Source organism: Cydia strobilella, chromosome 13 (genome assembly GCF_947568885.1).
Source record: "Cydia strobilella chromosome 13, ilCydStro3.1, whole genome shotgun sequence".
NCBI classification, from domain to species: Eukaryota; Metazoa; Arthropoda; class Insecta; order Lepidoptera; family Tortricidae; genus Cydia; species Cydia strobilella.
Genome location: NC_086053.1, coordinates 9,843,408 through 9,868,070, shown reverse-complemented (window position 1 = coordinate 9,868,070; position 24,663 = coordinate 9,843,408). Strand labels below are relative to the sequence as shown.

The 24,663-nt window shown below is 35.0% G+C and overlaps 1 protein-coding gene across 3 annotated transcripts in view; it reads left to right on the top strand.

Annotated features, from left to right (window-relative positions):
• The window catches only part of LOC134746633 (cGMP-dependent protein kinase, isozyme 2 forms cD4/T1/T3A/T3B), a 135,387-nt gene that overhangs the window by 92,052 nt on the left and 18,672 nt on the right, over positions 1-24,663 (top strand). For 2 of the 3 annotated variants that reach the window (XM_063681075.1, XM_063681076.1), the window contains one exon: positions 18,721-18,940. In XM_063681075.1, coding sequence (XP_063537145.1) covers positions 18,721-18,940 — 220 coding nt within the window. Of the gene's footprint in view, positions 1-12,029; positions 13,866-18,720; positions 18,941-24,663 lie in introns of those variants that run through there. The other variant, XM_063681074.1, reaches the window with a different exon arrangement.

Here is a 24,663-nt window from a genome sequence, read left to right as displayed (position 1 = left end):
GTATAAGCTAATCTGTGTCTAAGCAACTGCGTTAAGTTATGTTATGAACGAGACATCTGACCTTCCATTAAGGCCAAGTTCTTAGACTATTATAAATCGACCATAGACTTCAATAGGTAATTTTATAAGCTACCTCTATTCGCAGATTCGCACGCATTTCCATGATTTTTTTGTCTACTGAACTAGAAGCACTTCATACTTTGGCAACACTCATGCTACTGCATCGCTTATCAACGCATCTTACGTACTGTTTAGGACTTCCAAATACCGGACCTCTCGGTATACCGGTATTAATACCGAAACTCTAAATCAATATAATAATAAAAAATAACAATAAAATATAACAACAACAACTTAACAACAATAATAACAATAGTCTCTATATTTAGCTCCTTGCACTACCTGTTGACTTTTGTATGAGTTCTACATTTCCTGCTACCCAAAGGTTGTCTGGAAGATATCGCTTGTTAACGATAAGACCCGCTGTTGTTACCTAGTTCTGTTTTTCTTTAAAAATGTCTTTGTAGTTTTACATGTATGTAAAATGTATAATTTTTGGTTCAATAAAAAATATTTACTTACTTACTCTCTTCATCAATCCCGGGATCCCGGTATTGGAAGCCCTAGTACTGTTGCTACAGTAGAAAGTACTTCTAGTTTAGTAGATACGATTTTCAAAATTACTCCGCTTTCGAAGTTACCCCAAAGCACCCTATAGGCCAGTTGGACTGATTAAGGGGCTACCCGAGGTTTTCATCGATTTTTGACAAGTTTTGAATCGTATCTCCTACTTTTGTACTACATATAGAATTATAAGACAAACGGCTATCGTTTCTTCAATCTTTTATCTAAATTTTTGTCTACCGGATTTTGAAAGAAATGAATACTTATTTATTTATGATTCTTTTAAACATTGTCTAAAAAAACACTTGTTTCGTATCTCGATTGCTGTGAAGGATCTTATAGATACGAAATCTACATATTTGGGTTCGTCTATGACGTCTCTAAAACTGTGTCTAAGGTTTTAATTTTAAACTAATTAACCCAAAAGTTATGGCCAGAAAACCAGTTTTTTGGCCTAAAATTGTTCAACTTTGATGCCAAATATCTCGAAAACAATGAACTTTGAAGTAAATATGGGATATTATATTGCTTAAAGCCATTGTTGTTATTATGATAAGCTACAAAAAACATTACAAAACTAAGGGCTTCCGATCGAAGGTCATTGGGGCATGGGATCCCCTTAACAACAATAATCGGCAATACAATGAAATTTAGCGACTTCAATTTTTTTACTGTAACAGACGGTTTGGTGCAGCCGTACACAAATATTAAAATTAATAATTTGAAGAATATATTATTGTTGTTTTTCGTAAGACGATTACCTATGTGCAAGCAAAGTTTTCGTGATATAATAGTTCGGACCATCACTTTTAATTGCTATGTTTGATGTAGGTAAGTAACTATAATTCCAATTAAATGAATATATAATATTTTTTTAATGTATCGTAACCTGGCCTTAAATGCAAGTATCGGAATAGAATCAAGATCCAATGACGTCACCCTTTCTGTTTCTGTTGAAGTTTGTTGGTCGACTACTCGGCAAAAACTTGACAAGGTCTCGATCTCGGACGGCAAGGCCAATCACGCATTGTCACTAGTTTTTGCTGATGATAACGTAATGGGGCCTGACAATGAAATGCGATATCTATTTACGTTTAGGGAAACCAATCGAGTATCCGTTTTCTTTGAGAAATCGGAACTTAAGTAATATGAGACGTGCACAATGATCACGGAACGCGATGAAAAGACGCCTATATTCTCTATATCGCAATAGCAATGATAAAATTGGCTTGCATATTGCACCTATATTTTGCTGCCTTCAAGTCAGAGCAATTCTAGGTCTTTATTTGTAACAATCATTGTAAGTTATATAAGAAAAATATTTATTACCGCTTAGGTTATCCCATAGGTCCAATGCTTTATGTTATAAAGTACAGTTAGATATTTGGACTTCCTACATAGATACAATTTAGGCAAACACGAGTATGGTGATGTTATGTCTGCTTGTTTCAATATTGTCGTCGTTTAATTTTGTTCTCTGTATCGAAATGATGTTATATCTGTATTGTATATGTATTTCAAAACGTGGTGTTCTGTAGAATCGTGGGCAATAGGCAATTTTCAAGTAAGTTCCACTTGCTTGAGGCGAGAACGTTGGGCAATAAAATAATATTACTACGGCCTTAATGTTTATTGTCTGAAATTCTGTTAGGAGAAGCCAGTCTGTTCATAAAGTAGGTGTTTTGTTGTTGAGAGATTGTTTTTAAACAGAAATTGGCTTTTATCTGGGTGAAGAATTCAAAAGAATCCCAGCTAAATCCATCCTTGTTGAAGTGAAAACTTCTTTCGGCGCGGTGGGCACTTTTTGATATGAGAAAAATCCATTGAACTCGCGACACCGTTACCGACACCGATTTCTCGAAGGCTGATATTTGCTTGTAATTTCATTCAAAATTTTAATTACAGTAGGCCTTATTAAGGCTAATAATATTAACCTTAAATATGGGAAGGCTACTGTCAAGTTCAAATAAATCCCGTCAAAATACATAAATAATAATGGGTATGTACGTTAGTAAAGTTCTACTTTATTTCTAGTACTTAGTACAAAGAACACCCGCTATTCTACAGTGAATGGCAAATCAAATAGTCATATCATAATAGGAAGTTGACAGGGACAGACGACTTTTTGTTTCCGAACATCACTGACTAAAAACTAAAAACTCATAACTAAAAAATAACAACTCAAAACTCAACTCAGAACTCAACTCAAAACTCATTTTTTTGCCGCTAAAATATTATATACAATACCTATTCATCAAATTTTTGTAAGAGCTCATTTCCAAAACTGATTCACAAATTCACAAATATTGCTCGTTTTTTATTATTTTATTTTCAATCAACTAAACGCCTTTAATGAAGATATTGGTCGAATGTCTAGAGCTCATGTCATGTGTAATACACAATTGAGTACGATGCAAAATTAATCTAATTATTCTTCTTGCATCTAAAACGTCAACATTGTACAAGAGAAAATCTTGGCGTGATAGCGGACCGTAACTCGCCATCGGCGTTTTAACTTTTTCACCGGAAAGATCATTAATCTTGGCACTGTTTCTGGATCAATTAGTATCCATTACACGTTCTAATTCCTAGGTATTAAGTGGCGGAAAATAAAGCAATCTAAGCCAAAAGTCCCCCTGTAATCAAAGTATCTGTCCATACGTGCACATCTTCGTATTTATAATCGTTCGTTTCTTTCTGTTCGCCTTCTACGCATTCTGACGATTAGTATATCCACATCACGCGATCTCTCTCGACAATGTTAATCGGATACATACGGATACGCGAATGCATGGTTGTGGTTCACCTGATTTCTGCTGCAGACTTTATTAAGTCAGGAACTGTGAATATATGATATTTATATGTTTATCAATGTTAAATTATTGTTAATCCGGATAAAAACGTTGTTAAATAATTACAGAACGTGCGATAAAGATTATTTTCTGCCGATTACTTAAAAAATCAACCAAGGACGCTCAACTTTCAATTTTGGTGCCACGCAATGTAATACGCAGTTTAAACTAAACTTAACCTAGCACTTAAGACCTAAATTTTATTTCTGATGATAACGTTTTTAACGTTCACTCTGTACGTTAAAAAGGTCACCGGTTTAAATCGTCAATATCGTCATCCATCCATAAAATGACCAGTTCCGTGTTTGACATTAGAATCTCGACGATATCAATTAAGAACCCCTTTCCCATAACTAACTCATTGTGGTCTGAAGAATGTTAATTGTAGGAGCATCCATTGGTACAATAGGACGTACCTAATAGTGGAGTATGCCCGTATGTCGCATTGTTCAATCAAAAGCAGGAACGATGCAGTAATAGTAAACCGCCCTATTCATGCCGAGTTCAACTTGGGTGATTGTGAATAAGATGTTCTTAGCTGTACAATTTGCTGCTTACTCCGTTATAGATCTTATGTTCAGTCTTATGTTTCCTTTTCATAAGTAATTCCGGTTTGTGGCAAGCTCAGTAGTTTTGAAAGATAAAAGATAAAGATAAAAAATATTTTTTATCCACAGAAAGAATACAGATGTAGTACATAACACAAATTTCTGAAAAGAGTTGGTGCATAACTGACTTGACATTCGGAGATTCCAGGAGTCCCCGCACTAGGCTAGGCCTGTATCGCGGGAGACCAGATGTACATTTTTATGTAAATAGAATGATATTTTTACAATTGAGGATAAAAGTAAGATTCAGGTGTATATACCTGGATTTAGATTTCAAGATACATGCAATTATTAAAATTACTACTATAGGTATAGGTAACTATGTCTATCTGTTATTACATTATTGATATTAAATTAGTTTCTACGTTCAACTTTAGTTTCAATTATGTTACTATGATATTTATAGTCAAATTTAGTTTGTTTTATAACTATTACAGTTTTGTGATAAACAATTTTATAAAGTTACAATATTATAGTCTAATTTAGTTAGTTATAAGGTACAGGGGGGCAATTTCGACTGCGGGAAATTTCAACTATACGAAATATCTTCCATTTTTTACATTATTAACTAGAGTGCCATATATGTCCAGATAGCGAAAAAGATTGTTCATAATATCACTACAGACGGTGCTAATAGACCGAACGCTTTCTGAGTTACGTGGCCATTTTGTTGACAGTTTCTGAAAGAATTACATAACCAGGAAATTTTAATTTTGTTTTTATCGATACCTAAAAGGAGACGTTTATAAACTTAGCTGAGGTGCGGTGTAGAAAGTTTGTAAATAGTTACGCAAATAGGTATGGCTGATGTAAACCGCAGGAGCAAATACATGATTATTATTTAAACCGACAGTGCTAAGCGAACACAATACAAGCTACTATTTCCAGCTTCTGATACAGAAACGTGAATCGTACCCGCAGTTAGTTGGTTTTGTAATTTTTTTGGTGCTAAGCTGCATCCTTGCGTACAAAAATACCTTGAACTATGTAAGTTTTTGGCGGCACCTGAATACTTATCTTATAGTTATTCTTGAATTAAAAAATACTTAAAACCAATATTAAATTAGGTGTTTATGCTTTTCGCTTTTCCAAGCCTGCCTTTCTGAAAAGTTTTGATGAGTAGGTCAGGCAGAAAATTGAATACATCGAAGAAAAAATATTATTACAGAAAATGGTCAAGTAACGGTTTATCTGTGAACATTTTAACAGTCATACGAAGCAAGTGAAAAGCCTCCACACAATTATTGTTAGTCATGTCATGAATGTCACGAGGAATAATACTGAAATGCCTATCTAATGAAACATTGTCAAAACAAACGAAGACAACAATAAATATGTGTCAACATTGTATGGCAACAACAATAAAATATAATTTTTATTAGTAACAGCAATGCATTACATTCGGGGTTTATGTTTAATAAAGTAAGTATAAGGCATCTAATGGCTTGGTTAGGCAATAGCCAAATATTTTTTATAACCAGAAGCTAAGCTGTAGTACATAATGGAATATCAGATCGTGAAAGCGAAATGATCACGATTTTTTGCAGCCTTGACCGCGGTCTGATTTACATTATCTATGGCTTCGGATATAAATTTGCATCCTATGTCCATTTCTACTTTTACTTTGAACTTTCGATCTCTGATTTGGCAATAGTTCGCGAAATGTCAAATGGTTTTTAGTGATTCTTTTCTAAACTCGGCAAATTGACGATGATAAGGTATTTGTATCTTTTCAGGGTTCCGTACCAAAAAGGTACAAAAGGAACCCTTATGGTGCGACTCCGTCCGTCTGTCTGTATGTCTGTCACATTGCTAAATATCTCGAGAACTACTGAAGCTATCGATTTGAAATTTGGAAAACTTATGAACAGCGCTAACCTTAACACATTGAAAGTTTTTTTTTATTAATTATGAAAAATGCCCAATATAAAGAGGGGGCAAAAAGGCAAAGTCTAGTTACTAGGTCGAGTGGGATATCATGTGACAGAGCTCGAATTGAGCATTACACAACAATTTTTTATTTGTTTTTTATAGTAAAAAACAATTGACTTATAAAGGAATATGTGAAAAAAATACCACCCCCCCCCCCCCCCCTTATCTCTGAAGTTTACCAACGAATATTTTTTTTAATTTTTTACACAATAATAACAATATCATAAATATTACAGGAAAAATATAATCACACCTCTATCTTAAAGACTTTTTTTTTATTATCAAAAAACATTTTCTAATTTAATTTACAATTTAAGCCCAATTGCGGGTAATTGTTATACTTGAAATGTCTATGAGATTACACTAAAATACCTTCTTTCAAATAAAACAAAAATTGTTTTAATCGGTTCACATGATAAAGAATTACGTATCCTTAAAAAACCAACATACATGACAGGTTGCGCAAATTAGTTAGCCAATTTGCCGATAGATGGCGCTGTACACAATTACGCTTAGTATACTTCTGGTGAAGTCTTTTGTGATTCTATTTACATGAGAAAATTGAAAGTTTGTACGGAACCCTCGGTGCGCGAGTTAAACGAACTCGCACTTGACCAGTTTTTTTTAATATATGTTCGACTAAAAGCAATAAATATTGTAGTCAAGAATTAAACGCATTTTAATTAATTGATACTGTTGCTGGATCCCAGCAATGTAGTCTATGGGTATATGTAGGAAGTACTTAATGTTCTTTTTCTTAGATGATTTAAAGTGGAGAATGATCTCATCCATCGACTATCGTTTGTTTTTGTTATTTGTATTGCCTCCAAGAAATGGAAGTATACCTGCAGCCAGAGAAATCGTTACAAGTAGCATATGCTATCACTATCATCCAATTTGCAATTTTCATCGCTTGGCTGAATTGTCTTAGCATTTTGCAATAGCTAGAATTTCTCTTAATGTTTATCGACATCTTTATTGCTTCTTGTCTTTCTGTTTGTATGTATAAATTTACTTTTACTCAAGTAGTGAACACTTAACCAAGTGCTTCAAAATCTAAAGGTTTTTAGCAACTCTTGCTAAAAGAATATTACAATTCACTGTAATTAAGTGCTTATACTCCTTTTTGTTTCATAAGAACATTTTGTTTCACTGTTGTTTTCAAGGATAACGACGATACTTTAATATTGAATATCGTTTAATTCCGTATTACACTAAGTGCCAATTTAACATTATCATCTTAAGGATTTGGCGTATATGTAGGACGGTTCCACCCTTATTGCAAAAGCTGCTTTTGGTAACAGGTTGGTGATTTTCGGTCCCGGTCACGTCGCACCTTGATCTGGTTTAGACTAGTCAAACGCAGTTCCCGTTTCGATATTCAAGAAGTTTATACCTAAGTCTAGCTAGATTGATTGTTTTGAATTCGACCCGCATTGAGGATGTGGAGTTATTGATATCCTTTATTTACTATTGTTTCTCAATACGTCTCGCCTGTTGAAGACGAACCAGTAACCCTTCTTTGGTTCTGCATGTTCTGATTCATGTTTTATTTTCTTACTTAGGTATATGACTAATTCGAGCGAATAATTACTACATGCATGTCACATAATATCACTAGTTATTTTCAACCGACACCCAGAAATCCGCTATTTCTAGGTTTTAGTTGATGGCTCTACTAAACAACTAAAAAAAATTTTGTTATGACAGACATACGATAGAAAAAAAAAGAAATTTAGAACTTGATTTAATAAAATATAAATAACACTTGAATGAAACCCCGATCAGACGATAATAACTTAATAATCGTGTTGTAGTAGTTTTATGAAAGAAACCGGTTCTCATTTTGCATTTTTTGTCAGAATATAGGTCAGTCAACCGAAAAATCCCTCCCGTCTACCAGCTTGTCTAGCTTTTGTATTATTATTACGAAGTCCTCTGGAGCTTTTGATCCAGGTATATCTCGCTTGTCTGTATGGGGTGGTCTCGCTCGCACGCGTCACCCGTGCGTGCGCCGGAGTTGATTCTTGAGTCTTGACTAGGGCAGTAAGCGGAGCGGCGCTGACGTGATTGGTCGCTGCATTCGCGGCACTTCGCGTTCTGAATTTAAAATAGTCGTGATCGCGTTTGCTGTGAAAGACAAAGACCTGTGGCTTATGTTAAGTTTGGTTTGTGAAATACATTACAAGCTGTGGTTTGTGTCGTGTCTGAAATAGTGATGACAATTATGCTTTTTTTTCGCGGAAGTTGCAGCTGTCACCTCAGACAAAATTCAAAGGATCTCAAGTGTTAATCTTGATATTGAAGTTTCCGGATTGGATACCCACTTTAATGCTATAACAACCTTGCGTTACATTGCTATTTAGCTCACGGTATAGTTGAATTTTAATACTGTGTTGTAAAATATGTCAGTATATTTATTGATTTAATTGTTTACAAACATGGTTAGGTAACGGGAATAATTACAAATAAGTAAAAAAAAGAATCATTTGGATTGTTGATCACTACACGTGCACATAGGTAAACTATGTTATGTTTCGCACTATAAGAAATCTGAAAGTCGTATTTTCGAAGGCTCTCCACAGCCACACTCCTCCAACTCCGCCAAGGTTACTAGCGGCCGTTCTCGTGTTTGCGTGCACTACTGGATGTTATTCGCCGTGAAAGTATTTTTCATTGTTTTCACACTATAGATGCTTAGGTATTTTAATATAAATATTAATCCTCATCTGAACTTTCTAAGGCCGCGTCGTTTCACATCGTGACATTTTTATCACCTACACCTATTTGAATATCTTATGGCTGAATGTTAGAATTGGTATTTATTAACTCGCCTCGACGCCGATTGCATTGTTCCGAGTGTACTGCCCCATATAACTGACGGACTCGTTTAATAATTTATGAACTGTTGCTTCAACATGAATCGGTTAATGCCTCGTGGAAAATTTTCAAATAATTCACACTTTTTATATCCACACTTACATTCTAGGTACTACTACTACTGTACTGTACCGGTTTTGCTCGGTTCATTCGATATGTAGTTTACGTTCTTTGGCAACACATACTTAACCTCTTTTGTCCCTTAGCAAACATATTAAGGACCTACAACAGCATAGCATACAAAGTAGAATAACGTAACATAGTACAATACTTAACTAAGAATTTAAAATGAATATCGGGGTTCATACCATCCTGCAGCAACTCCGCCTCTAAAATCTTAACTGATAAATTAAAAGACAAGAAGTAGACCCACCATACCATGCAACGCCATACAGGCAAGATATGATAGTACTGACAATTTCGATGTCCAGGACATTTTCAATAAAATAACGTGAGAGCATCCTCAGATACATTACAGACATGATCCATCAAAATATCCTTGAGTAGGCTTATTTGGAAATAATCGAAGTAAATTGGTTTAAATAGGTACCTATAAATATTTTGTACCATCATAGTGATGGTACAATAAAATTGTTTTATACCGTTTTAAATTACAACATTTTAAACTTTTACAATGGTATTAACAATTTGCAGATACACTTAAACACACGACGGTATGGTATGCTGAAATTGCTGAACATTTTCAACAATTTGCATAGACACACTTAACACACGACGGTATGGTATGCTGAACATCTTCACCAATTTGCATAGATACACTTAAATACAAGACGGTATGGTTTGCTGAACATCTTCAACAATTTGCATAAACACACCTTAACACACGACGGTATGGTATGCTGAACATCTTCACCAATTTGCATAGATACACTTAAATACAAGACGGTATGGTTTGCTGAACATCTTCAACAATTTGCATAGACACACCTTAACACACGACGTTATGGTATGCTGAACATCTTCAACAATTTCAATCAAATTTAACTTCGATTCGCCAATCTATATTATTATGACTTTTACTATTGACTTCTTGAACTTCACTCATAGTTGTCTTACGTCTAACCTATGACTTAACCAGCGTACTTGAAGATTAACGTCATGTTCGGCCTTCCAAAAAAAGATTAGAAAGTCAGATGTTTATCGCTTCGATTCGGTAAGCGGGTTGGACAGCACAGACAGCACAGTACACACGAAGGCAGTATGACACGGCACGCTGTGTGGATGTGTTATTATGATTTTATCACAAATAATAACGTGAATCATTAGAAAGCCTATCAGACCATACAATGTGTTGTAAACTATTGTCATACCTACCTTTATAAATTATGATGTGGCGCTGTGCACACCTCTGATTTATCTGTTGTTGATCATTTTTAGTCATCATAAACAAAACAAATGTATCATGATCTAACAAACATAAAAATATTTAAATAGCAAACAGTCAAATATTTATTTCAAGACATTACGATTTAAAGATAACGGCCGCATTTATTCAAAGCATGGATGGAATAATAGAGTTTATGTCATTGTGGAGAAAGGAACCGCATTGTCTTTGACTTAAGTAACATACCGTTACAGTTATAAATAAACCCTTGTACGTACTATTTGTGGCATTCAACCTCTGATCTATTTAGAGCTTTAAAAGAAGTCATTATTTAAAACCAGCCTATCTTTATTACAAATTCATCAGTAATCAAATATCATTAAAAAAAGGGTTCAGTAGGTAAAGATTCATTCAATCTATTAGATTATCTATATTGTTGAGCTTATTAGATAAACTACTATTGTTTTGTATACCTGTTTGACATCATTAACAACTAACCAAGAGTCGTTAGGTATTATAATATAATATCTTTATTTATTTTTATCTTAGCCATAAACATTGAATGGAGTATCCCACGGAATACGGTTACGCTATAATGACTTGGATCACTTATCGAATCGATATAAGCTGTATTCGTTTACCCGAGCCCATTAAGCCCGGTAGGTACAGCTGTTTTTCTCCGTTCCTGGAGAGATTCTCACGTCTCCTCTGGCCAGTTCGCTGAATATGTGGACCAACGAACTGGTTTCAACCCGCTATCGGCTGCTATCTAGAAATCGTTTCCTATTAGCCCGATCATGCGTACAGTAATAGCAGCTTATGCGTTACACTTCACTATCCATTTATACTGATTATTCAGTTAATTTGCAACAATGAATTACGCATTTTCTTTCTGCAGTGCAATCAGAGTGAAAGTGCAGTTGATAACAATAAATGCCGCGTGGCTCACTCGCCCAGTCCCACTTATCAAATGTATTATGCAACTTCATTAGTTCAGTCCATTTGCATTCATCTGATGGACTCCAAGCCCCAGTTATCGCTTCCTTATAAAATAAAGGTTTTGGGCCAAAGAACGGCTTATGCAATACATGCTTGCGTCCCGTGACGCATCCGTTCTTGCGAAATTGACCGTAGATGATTTAGCGCTGATACTTTCATAAATTAATTCATATTTCACTTTAACAACTTTATTTAGTCTATTTTAATACTTATTTAGATCATTATCGTGTTGTAATTTGTTTCGAGGGTCAAGTAATCAGGCTACTATCTGTACGACTTGCGTCACGGCTGCTCCATTTGTACCAGGTCACTTGAAGTCTTCATGAACGACTCAATAGCTTCGTGTAAGAATGCCAGTTTGTGAATCTTTTGAATATTAACTTAGCTTATGAAACAGAGGTCGTTTCTTTACATTGCGCGCGCGTTTATGTTGCAAATGCTCATTGTTTCACAAATTAATATTTTCATACGTATTGAAACAATGAAGCCGGCAATTGCATGTTAATGTAGTTCTAGAGATGATTAAATAATAAGGTACCTACCATTACTAGGGATATATACTCCGACACGCACATGCATGGGTAGAAGTTAGTAGCTACAAGCAATTCAGTTGGATTAATCGTATCTTAAATTTCAATGGCAGGATTGAGATACAAGAAGCGTGACTACAATCAATTTCGTGTAGGTACGCTAAGAGTAGGCAGATTAATCCCATACATCCGTTTAAATACCAAGCTAAGGTTGTTATAGCATAAAATAACACATCTATGATTTAAACAGTCTTAGGTCAATGCCGAATGAAGCGGAACACAAAATTATTAACACGAGAAAATGACCGTGATTGCGGTAGAGCACTATGACTTAATGACCTAAACCTAGAAACACTAGTCCGCTAACTCAATCTGTGAATTGCGTCCATCAAACGGGAACATGAAATTACTTTCAAATATGACCCATTCGATTATAGGAATAAATTGGGAATATTGTGATCTACTGCTTGTAAGCACGAAAATATGAAAATTAAACCGTATCCTGGAAAAGTGGTCATGGAGGACCCGTGGCTTTCGATAAATGACAGGACGATGGACCTGGTGTACGCCGCCAACTGGGTCGGAGCAAGGAATCTCAGCGAATACAGGGAACACAGTAATTCACCACCAAAATCTCAATTTAATTCCATAACACGAAGCGAATCGTGCAGAAATATTAGCCGTAATGCCGAACTAAATGGCAGTAAAGAATACTCAAGAGAAGACAATAGATACTCTTATTCCAACAATGTTCCTAATGAAAATATATCTCAGTTAGCCAAGTATCAACAAAACATCGAGGAAAAAGCTAGAGCGAACAATAATCTCATCATGCAGAATAAGTTAAAACATAGCTATAGTTTTAAAGATATGCCCAATGGATATAGACCATCAACATTAAAAAGGGTAAAACGAAGAAATTTTACGGAATGGGATATTGAATCGTTTCCATCCAATGGGAAATCACCACCTGTTCCACCACAACGCAAAGATTCCCTCAAATATGCACATCGGCAAAGAAAGATTGACAAGAAACATCCACTCCCAGATCCAGGTCCTGTACCTCCAGACCCGTCATCAGAATCTTACTACGAATATTATTCAAGAGTTAGTCAACAGGATAATAATACTGATAGCCAAAAACTTAATCATTTACAAAAAGATCCAAGTAAGGATACTAAACAAAACGGAACTGGAACTGTCAGAGGTTTTAACAACGACACAATGTACCAATTAATAAACTCGATGGCAACATTAGATTTAACGCCAATAAAATCCGGTAAAGAGAACACAGATTGCGAAGCGGAAGATTTGGGCATATACATGCGACCCATAAACGGCTTAGCATCTGCAAGCAATCGCCTAACTGAGAACACTACACAGCATACGATCGAACGAAACGGACGCATCGAAGACGCTAAACCTAGTTTTCGTTCTAAATCCCTGAGAGTTAAAAGCGAAGGGCGAGCACCTCTTCGAGCTTATCTTGATGTAGTTCAGCCTGACGGTGAGCCTCACAATGGTGTCACTATCACACAACCGAAAAGAAACATATCGCCAAGCGAACAGTTGATAATGATGCAGTACAAAATGTACAACGGAAACCAAAACCCTCCTACTTCAACTCCTGTGTCCAGTGGATATCATTCGCTTGACAAAATTAAAGAAAGTGATAATCGGACTACAAACGGTGTTTCGAAACAACTTAAGCCCGATAAATATGGTAAATTTTACAATACAGTGAGAGTGAAAAGTGATAGTAGGTACGATAGGTATAATGACATTACAGCTTTTGAGTCTCCTAAAGAACGTTCAGCGGAATTACGCGTCACGAATAATAACGGTGTATACTCAAGAAGTGCTAAAAGTTCCTCAAGCGGTTCAGATTCGGACTTTTCTATTCCTAGACCTAAGTTAATTGTGCCAGTGCATACTTATGGAATGAGAAAAAGGAGGACTGGAAATCTTTGTCAGCGTGACAGCAATGCCACGGAAGCGTCTTTAGATGCCGGGGTTTTGTTGGATGTTACTCTTTTGGAAGAAGATACAAGTGACCAACTGGCTGGAGTCCATATTTCGTCTAATGGCGATTCAGGTAATACATGTTCTTTTGTTTAAATTTGTGATGATCTTGCTTGTAATAATCTAAAAATAGAAACTTATGTTATCACCCGAATACCGACCTCGTCTGTTTACTGATGTTGATCGATGACAGAATGTAATTTTATTCTTTACTGTACAAGATTAAGTTAAAATATTAAGGGCCGTGCATTATATGCGCTATATAATTCTGACGTCGTTTGTTGAGAAATAATATTGAGGCTACTGTCATCACGTAGTATTGCATTATCAGTTACCCTCGAAATTACATATTTATGTATGTCGTCATCAATTATTGAGGTTTGTTTGTATACATTAGCTTTACTAATTCATGCATTAATTATGAGGAAAGCATGGCAATCATAAGTGACAACTAAATACCTATTTATCTCATAGGTTGACTATTGCAAATTACATTCTGCGAAAATTTGATTCATCATAGGTAAATTGAAATGTAAAATTAAAAAAGTGGTATAATATGTGACGAATAAAACAAAAAACCGGCCAAGTGCGAGTCGGACTCGCGTTCCAAGGGTTCCGTACATTACACAATTTAAACAATGTATTTTTATGTGAAACGTGAGTGAAATGTCTTTAAAAAACCCGTAGGGGTCGGATCAAAAACTAAGTAATTAAGTCCGACTCACGTTTGACTGCAATTTCTAATAGGTTTTCCTGTAATATAATAGGTAAAGATCTATTTTGTGTATTTTTTTCAAAATTTTAGAACCAGTATTTTCGGAGATAAAGGGCGGGGGGGGGGATCCTCAATTTTTGTCTATTTTCTTTAATAACTTCTAAATTGTTAATCCTAAATTATAAAAAAAATATGTTTGAGATTCTCACAATGAGCTCTTTCATTTGACATATAAAAAACTAGACATCGTATGGATAGATATAACTAGGTATTCGATATAGTTTAAAAAAAATATTTTTAAATTTTCTCATTTACCCCCCAAAAGTGGCCCCCATGTTTAAAATTAATTTGTTTACGTTACATGTCCGTCTTTGGGTCACAAACATACATAAGTGTACCAAATTTCAACTTAAGTGGTCTAGTAGTTTCGGAGAAAATAGGCTGTGACAGACGGACAGACAGACAGACAGACGCACGAGTGATCCTATAAGGGTTCCATTTTTTCCTTTTGAGGTACGGAACCCTAAAAAGGACAGCAGTTTATGAAAGTTTATATTTTTTATAAAAAAGATCGACAGTGAAAAAATATTTCAATTTATTTCTCAATTCATTTTTAAACGGGAGTTGATAAGAGTTTCTATTTATACCTCTTTTACGATTCTCAATTACTATTTATTCACTTCTTAAGCGAAGTTTAGCAAGAAGTTGCATGCAGTTTTCATTACATTGCGGTATCTGATAAACATTTTGAATGCAGTTTACCTTAGTAGTCAGCAATGTAACGTAAATTGCAAGCAAGTTCTTGCTGGTCTAAACCTCGCTTTACTCTGAAATAACCCAAGTAAACTAAACGTGCGTACTTATGGTGTATGAACTTTTAACCCGCGCTAGTAAATGCTAAAGCAAGTTGCCTTGAAACACTTTCGATCTTTAGCGTCATTACTATGCGTCCGTACTCCGCTGTAGAAACGACATGTAATCCAAATTAATTTATAGCTGGTCAAGCAAATCTTGTCCGTAAATAAGAACAAAAAAAAATTATACTCATCCCTTTCTTTTGGGTGCTAGTACTAGTGTAAGACAAAGATAGTATGATTCTCTCTGTCTATGTTTGAAATGAGACAGTCCTTTGACAAACTACATCTTACAATCATTTTATTGAAGTGCGTATTGGAGAAAATAGAAGCAACTTAACCTTTTATCGAAATTGCAACACGAGTTGACATCATCTGTACGCTAGTTTTTTGTATAACACGTGTACTAACAATTTCTTCTCTAAGAAAGCTACAACAATTATCGTCTCGCTAAGTTGGTCCTATTTTTCTTTATTGACAAGTTATTGATATCTCATATCTCTTTGCCTTGTTGGAAAAGGTGTAAAAAATTACTAAGTTGCGTGTTAGAATATCAGCTAGCTTGACATTTCAATAGTTTCGTACGATGCGGGCTGTGAAATTTGTATCGCCGATTTTCCCAGTATTTTATAAAGAGAAATTTAAATCGATCATGATTATCTTTCTCTTTACTCATTTGCTACAGGCATTTTTTTAGTTTCACATCTTACTCGAGGTCATACTCCGTGATCCGTGTTGTCGTTGAGATTTGATAACCGTATGGTATGATTTTTTTAAATGCATTTTCCCTGATATTTTTATTGACCATCATTATTAATTGTAGTTCTATGAGATCACGCTGGTGATGGAAAAATATTTGTGACCGACCGAAGTTTCGGTTTTGGCAGGTTTCGGCATAAAAAACATGTTTTGGCCGAAGATTCGGTTTCGGTGCAAAAACTGCTGAAACCGGAACCCAAACTGCAGTCGGATACTATTTTTCAGTGTATTTAAGGTTGGTTTATTATGATCTCTTAAAATTTAAACTCAGAATAGTCAGAATACATTTTATTTTAGGTTGTTTTACCAAACTTGTTGTACGATATTATTATTTACCCGAATTATAGGTTAAATATATGGAATTATTTCATTGATCATACGCCTAAAAAGAACGGCCCATTAATATTTTAATCAACAATTTTAATAAGTCTATAAAAGGTTCGGTTTCGGCCGGAACTAGAGCCAACACAGAACCTTCGGTTTCGCCAAAAAAACATGTTTCGTTGGGACAATAGAAAATATATAAATAAACAACAAACAACGTGTATTGTATATGTTCATGTTACAGTTATTGGTGCTTATAGAATTTTTACAATAGTACTGTTAGTTATCACATTCAATAGACAATACTGTACGTGTTAAAGGACAATGGCTCCATATAAACAATCCGGATACATACCGTTCCGACACTACGCGTGTGCAGCGGGACGCGGGTGCATAGGAAGATCATTCAACTGTGCAGGAAAACCTTTGAAAACATTAGTATTCTCAATGGGTTTTAATAACTCGAGGACTTTTGTGTGCGTGCCAGTATTGCCTCATTTTAGTTATATCCTATTAATTAAAAGTCAGAATGAAAGAAACGTAGTGTAGATCCGTTTATCGCGCTATAAAAAAAACTACTTTGGTTCAGATATTCTCATTGCTGATTTTATAAGCGCTTGTAAAGTTTAGGTGTGTGTAGTAAAATAATTATGTATCATAAAATCTTGGATGAACAATTTCACACCCTTCTAGTAGTCTGATTGACTTGATGATTTGATTCGCAGTTATAATCATAACATTCAAAATCTATAATCCAATAATAGAGAAATACTAAGATCTCATTTACAAAAATCGTTTAATTAAAGTAAAAAAAAAAGATGAATTTCATATACCCTTTTATCGTCAAGAACATGTAAAAGCGCACTTTACACATGGTGGTACAATAATTTTCACACGTTTCTCTGTTTGTTCCCACTGTTATCGGCTTCAGCACTAAACGAACCAATCGGTGGCATTGTTCTTGCGATTAACTCTACATTAGTAGAAGCATGTGCCCAACTGCCCACACTGCCCACTTGAAACGTAAGAGGACCATAAATACTTCCTACTCACTCATAAAACTTATAATAAAAAATATACATGTCTGAGAAGTCTTATTCTTGGACGTAATCTTTTTATTAGAGCTTGGGGCTTTTGGGTGCTTACCGTGGTTACATAGAATCCACGGAGTCTAAAAATAAAACTGTTGTTACATCGTTAATAAACACATTGTAAGAGAGTTGAGTCCTTAAAAAAAGGTTACAAACCTATGCCATATATTATATCTATTACAAAAGCTGAAAAGGCTTTTTCAAACAGCTATTTAAGAAGTGAACTTGATTTTATAAAATAAAATCTAATCATAAATTTCATAACAAATCTAAATATAAATATAATTTAAATAACAAATACCACTAGATTGTACATTATCATTACCATTCACTAGAATGAGTCATAGTGGTTTGGTGGCAATTTTATTATAAGTATTGGCCTTGATATTTAAATGCCTTCATTTCCAAGGGACCCTCCCATGCCTGTTTTTTTTACTTGAGTTGATTCTACTAAAAGTGTTAATATTTATGGATTTTTAATTGTTGCAAACACGGATATGATTGTTGGTTCTTATTTTTACGCAGTAATTCAAAACTGAACTGCGTTTGTGATTGGGATAATTGAAGAAAGAAATAATCTTTAGGATATTAAGCAACTATGTAACCCGGATGAGTGATATTTCCACGCATATAGACAGGTACTAGATACCTAAGTACCAGATACATATTAAGATGAGAATTAGTAAATATAATAAAATTTATGGACGTTGACTTACACAAATTACAGAAATCTGCCTCAAGTCTATACTTGGACGTGTATATTTAAAGCCAAACGCGAAAGGTTGTTGTAAAATACTTATTTGTTGAAACCGATTGCGTCAAACTCAGATCCGGTAATTTACAACGTTGTGAATGGGAATGATCATGCAATTTGAGGTTTTTATCTATAGTGGTTAAAAAACCGACGAGTTGAATTTATGTGCAATTTTGATGATATTGCCAAATTATTTTCGCTTCGTGATACTGACTCATATACGGTAAAATAGTATATTTAGAGGCGGTGAACAATAAATTATATTTCAACAAGTAATATGTCTTAAATCAATAATTAGGTATGAACTACTCAGATTAAAAGAAATGCGATGAGGCTAGGAATATTGCAGGTACATATACATATAATATTTGTCTACGTCTTTATTTTACGTTATTCTTCCACATGTAGACGTAATTCGTATTTTTTTTCAGAGGGCCGAGTGGAGGTGTCTCGAGAAAACAAATACCTCAGCACCATGGCGCCCGGCAAAGTGTTCGGCGAGTTGGCCATCCTTTACAACTGCAAGCGAACGGCTACCATCAAGGCGGCCACCGACTGCCGGCTCTGGGCCATCGAGCGCCAGTGCTTCCAGACCATCATGATGAGGACTGGGCTCATCCGACAGGCTGAATACACGGACTTCCTCAAGAGGTATGTAGAATTCTATTCTTTTATCATAATGGTCATCATCTTCATATCAGCCTAAGCCTTCCATATTTCATTCAACCTAATGCAGCATCGTCAGTATTGACGCGCAGACCTTATTTGGGGATCCACTGTGTTTTAAACAAAAAAAGTGTACAAAGTATACGTAGGTCATTTAACTCACTATCACGTAAATAGTACATAGCTTACCTCAGCAGTGTTGATGCCAAGATCCTTGTGGTTAAGTATAAGCAATACCAATTTCTTTGCCATTTTACATAAAAATTACGTTCTCGTCACGCTTTCTGTGAGTGTTTACAATAGTGTGTAGGCATCAGGCATTACGATTGCTTACCGGAATTTCATCGTTGGATTCGTTGGTATAAGTGCACTACGAGTATGAACACAAATTACCCAGTCGCATTCAGTCAATAGGTTCCGTAAACCGCGCAAATGAGTTTAAAATAGACGCTTTATGATTGCGAAATGTGACGAAGAAACAAAGGGAAACTTAAAAATAGAAATTTACTAATGCTGTACTGCACCATTTAAGTTCTAATAGTAGTAGAAATAATGTACCTAAATATGTATTTAGCTTATGTACCTTAATTAAACTTTATTAGCCTTCCGGGCCTTCTCCTCAGCCTATGTTTTTAATGACCATTTCAATAACATCAAACCTTTCTAATGTTGTTAGTCAAATTGTTTTATGATTTACTCAGCTCACCATACAAGAAAAATTGGCATGAATCAATGGTACATATTAGAAAATATAATGTTTTGTTTTAAAATCGAACGAAATAATAAAACAAAAGTAACTCTGTTCCATTTAATAATGATTTGAAGTTTATTGTAGGTATGTAATTAGTAGTATTACCATTTACCACACAGTACACTATCCTAGTTAGTTAGTTAGTTATGCTGGGCATTTTCCGCAAATCGACATCCAATGTGCCTATTTTGCGTGAAACGAGGTAGCGCTACTCTAACCACCCCAGCTCCTCCACGAAGCCTAGCAAAGTCTTCAGGTTGCTAGTTGCCTCTTTTAGTGTGCATGGATTACCTAGGTATTTGCTCCTATACACTTCTACCTGTTTACAGTCTAGGAGAATATGTTTTGTTGTTTCTTCTTCTTCCATGCACGCTCTGCACATGGGGCTGTCAGTTTTACCCATATTATGTAGGTGTTTGTTTAGTGTGTTTTACACTATCCTAATACACTATACCAACTGGTAGTGGGTCTGTCTATTGTCATAATTACTATCCGGTGGCCGATAGGTCTAGTATTGACCAAATAATAACGTAAGAAATGATATTTGACAATTACTTATAAATTGACCGTTTTACATATACATATATAGAGCAAAGTCCAACCGTTTAACTGATAGCCTTAGCTTACGTTATTCCGAATATAATGTAGATTCCTCGCAACGTGACACATAGTCAATTGAGCGGTACAACAGGTATATTTTAAGATAAAAAATTCTTTATCATCCTACAAATATATCATCCTTTAAACCTACGGCTCGTTAAGGTTACAACACGTACTGAGACCCGAATAAAAACTGCTCTGTCCACTAGCAATCAGGATGACCCAGAAATGTATGACGTCGCTGATAAGACGCGTTCAACCAGACTTGAAATGTTTCGGAAGTTCTTCGTACCTACGTTTTAATTGAGGCAGTATTTTAAACCTGTCAATTAATTAAATTAAAGCTACGGAATTGTTTTTTGACAGGAGCTTAAAAACTTGGCATATTGCTTTAATGGTTATTCTTCGACTGAAGAATATCTACTAATATTTCTGGGGTGTGTTGTGTACATATCTCGCTTTGACAAGGGGTGTACCATAACCTGCTATGTTGTAACATAACCTGCTTTACCGGCTTAATAGATTATTAATGTTAGCGTATAAGGTGTCATTAGATTTGTCTTAGTTGCGAGGTAATTCTTTGTGTAATAAGTTTTCTTTAGTTATATGATTGCTTACAACTGTAGTCATATAGGTTCTTAATTCGAATCATTTACTTACGCATTGCATTTTACTTTCTGTTACCATTACGTTCGAATGAAGAAAACATCTCTATCTGGAACGGCTATTTCGGTTTTTTGTTCGTAATGGGACGTTGTTTGTAGCAACGAGGCCACTAACCCCGCTCGTCTTGGATTTATTTAAAAGTTTGTTTTGACGTCCACATAAGGAACAACCGCTCACTCGTTGTTTTATTATGTACCTAAATATTTAAGTTAACATTGTTATTTACCTGATAAAATCTTATTTTTGTCTCTAATTATCATTTAACGTATGGTTACCACGACATAATGTTTAAATAGATATTAACTTTGCTGTTTGAAATTGTTGACACAAAATCACAATGCAATGTTGTAAATATGTCGTCGAGTATCTCGTTGATAACAAGACAAGACAAAATCAAAAATAAACAAACAAAAGACATTCAAAGTTGCTGGAGTACACAAGGGTTCAAGAATTCCGCGTCTAGGGCACAATACCAATGACAAAAGAAAGGATAATGACCTCAAGCGAGACATTTATGCAAATATTAGCCGTGCAGTGGCCCACTCTTCTGCTTTTGAACCAGGACATTTGCATGCACGAATACCTAATATATTCGTATACCTACTATTGTGCATAATATTCGTGGTAGTTTAGTTGGCACTTGGCATTACAAACACAAATGTTAAAAGCGTGCTTCTGTGGATCGGTGACTCGTGACGTGAGGACAACATAAATGCTGTTCTTAATTTTTAATAGCACAGAATTACCTAGGTCATTAGTGGTCATACGATAATATGTGATACTTAAACCCCAATTCTTTGTATGGTAATAGGACACAAGTGTGGTAAATAGTAAGTAAAAATATAAATCTAAAAGAGCTTTAGATTGGTCACCTATTATTAGGTAAGTTCCCTCATTACCAAATAACCTTTACATAAACCTGTTCGACTACCTCTAGTACTTAATGTAATTACAGACAGCCTGGCAATTGTCCAAGGATATCGTGCGGAGGTATGCTAATGTCAGCAGCTGCTACAGTGAATCCTTAGGTACCTTTCATGTTCGCCCTTTATGGCGGTCCATCTTCTGAGAAGGCATTAACACAATAAAGATTAATGTCTCTATCGTGTGGGGTATTATGGTTACCGACGACGGTTATAATTGTTACGCTTAACGCATTAGGAATGTAATGCTTTCGTGGAGTGAAACTCTGTACTGATTGAACTTCAACCCGCGATAAACTAAACGAGTATGTAGACGTTGATAAAATAATAAATATATCCAAAATTTATAAGAAAACTGACTGATTCAGAATGTATTTATTACATTTACACAACTGAGACAAATTTAACTAAAGCTCAGCAGATAAACCAAATAATAGCTTTAATTTCATTTGTAATGATGTAGTGACAGAACTTAATAGATTGTGAACAAGGTAGGTACAACCTATCAAATGAGAACAAAAGTAAAACAAAGGAATTGTTTATGAAACTAGTACTAGTGTCACCGAGTTACCCAAGCGATTTGCGACACACCGGCACGTTCTTCGCCTTCATGATATTCGCAATCCTTTCACTGCATCCACGTCCTCACCAATAACGATTGCTTAGGGTTGCACCAACAGTTTTTAATTTGTCAGGTCCCCTCTTTCTTGGCTCTCGTGATGCATCGAAGCATCAGCTTTTGAGTGTCCCACTGCTGGGCAATTTCCACGACTCCCGGTTTAGTGCTTCCTCCGGCTAGTTTTTAAGGAAGGTTATCCTGTACTGGCTGGATAAATACTAAAAAAAAAAACCTAACTAGTCCAAGATTCTTAATTCTTCCAATTCATCGCTTATTTATACTGAATAACACTTACTGTGTGTTACGTCGAAATAGAAACAAAAACATTACCTGATAGGTATATCCATATTATCCATATTTCATACAATTGTACAAAATTACTAATATATCAGAATAAGTTCTGACATCGGCAACCCTATACTTGTTATTCAATCAGACTTAAATTGAATCAAACATTTAACGACACGTACACGATGCGATATTTCAATGTCCGACGGTCAACGAGTCCTGCAAATGCACTGATTTCTTTAAAGTAGAAATCTTGTCATTTAAATTCTTCAAACTGGTTGCTTGGGTGCACAAAAAAAAGTAATACTGGTATTTTGAATTTTGATATTTAATTTGATCAATAGCCAACGAAAACCTATTTCCCTACATTTTCATCACACGCTCACTATTTGATTCAAGTGTTTAAGAAATCAACACTCATAAAACCATTTTCATGTTCTGCATTGCACTACATAAAAATTTACCAGGATTTGAACCCTCCGCCAGCTTTTCTAGACAAGACTACTAAAGGTGTTAGGGCAATCTCAAATGGCATATGTAGGTAATAGAACTAATAGATTAGTCTAGTCTTATCAAGAAGTTAGATCTCAGGGTATGATGTATGATGAGGGTCGGAGCTATTTTCCTCTATGCGAGACGTAAGTAGCACGTCCTTAAGTTCCCGACATACTTTACTCACAAACATTTACCTAGTGGTTTTAATTGAATGATAATATTATGTTATGATGATGGTCACCCATCATCTCACAACTTGTATTCATGTAGTATGTATGTATAAACTCTTTATTAGAACACAAAAACACAAATAGGTATGGCAAAATGGTGTGAAGACGTTTTACATCAAAAAAGAAAGCTTTACATGAAAACGAGTCACTTTGTATAAAATTTTCATGCAAAGTGTCCCGTTTTCACTACTCTAGAGTGCATTTACCAAAAAAGATAAACGTTTTCGAATCATTATTACTAACTAAAGCAAAGCCGACTTAAGAGGAAAGTCGGCGGCTTCTCCATGCAAATGTAGTCCCAATTTTCCTTTCTGTATATAGACTTTTTTTTACATAATTTTTGTACATTAACCACAGCTATGCCCCTACGTTTGACTTTTCTCGATTAATTGATTATTATAAAAAATAGGAGCGAAAAACAGATTTCATAAAAAAAAATTAAATGCTCCTAACTAATAATTAAAAATTCGAACAAATATCAAACGTAGGGGCATAGCTGTGGTTGATATACAACAAATTGTATCAAAATATGTTTAATAATTATGTTTGACAAGGCGATTTCGTACGGGTCCTCCACTTTCGTCTTAAATAAATATAAAGAAATTCAAGTCATGCAATTACACCATGATTACTGTTATAAATTATTCGATAAAGAGCGTTTTATACGCCGAGATAGAGATAAATTTATTGCATAAAACGTTTTCTACTTGCGGGGATAACTAACTTACACCTATTTCAAGAATTTCGTAATGTGTACGTAATTTTTTGTCCATTACTTTCTACTCGGACGGCGTAAGATAATGCCCCAAACGGGGTTTTTGACCACAATTTTATAATAATCTTCATTGTAACATTTGTGTGTTCTATTTAGTAATAATAAGCATCACATCATAAGTCACGCATGCAACGTCATGTACTGATATTTGATTGTGAATTTCGTTTTTCTATACTCTCTTTATTTAACTGTGCGTATAATTTCATTCGTTCCATTTGGCTCACATTGCTTTACCTGCCTACACTATAATACAGTGCATTTCATCCATTATTTCCATTAATAAATTAAATCTAGTTCAAAAGAATTAACTAACATCAAAACGTAACAACATGAATCTTGCTCTAATTGAAATGCAGTCAAT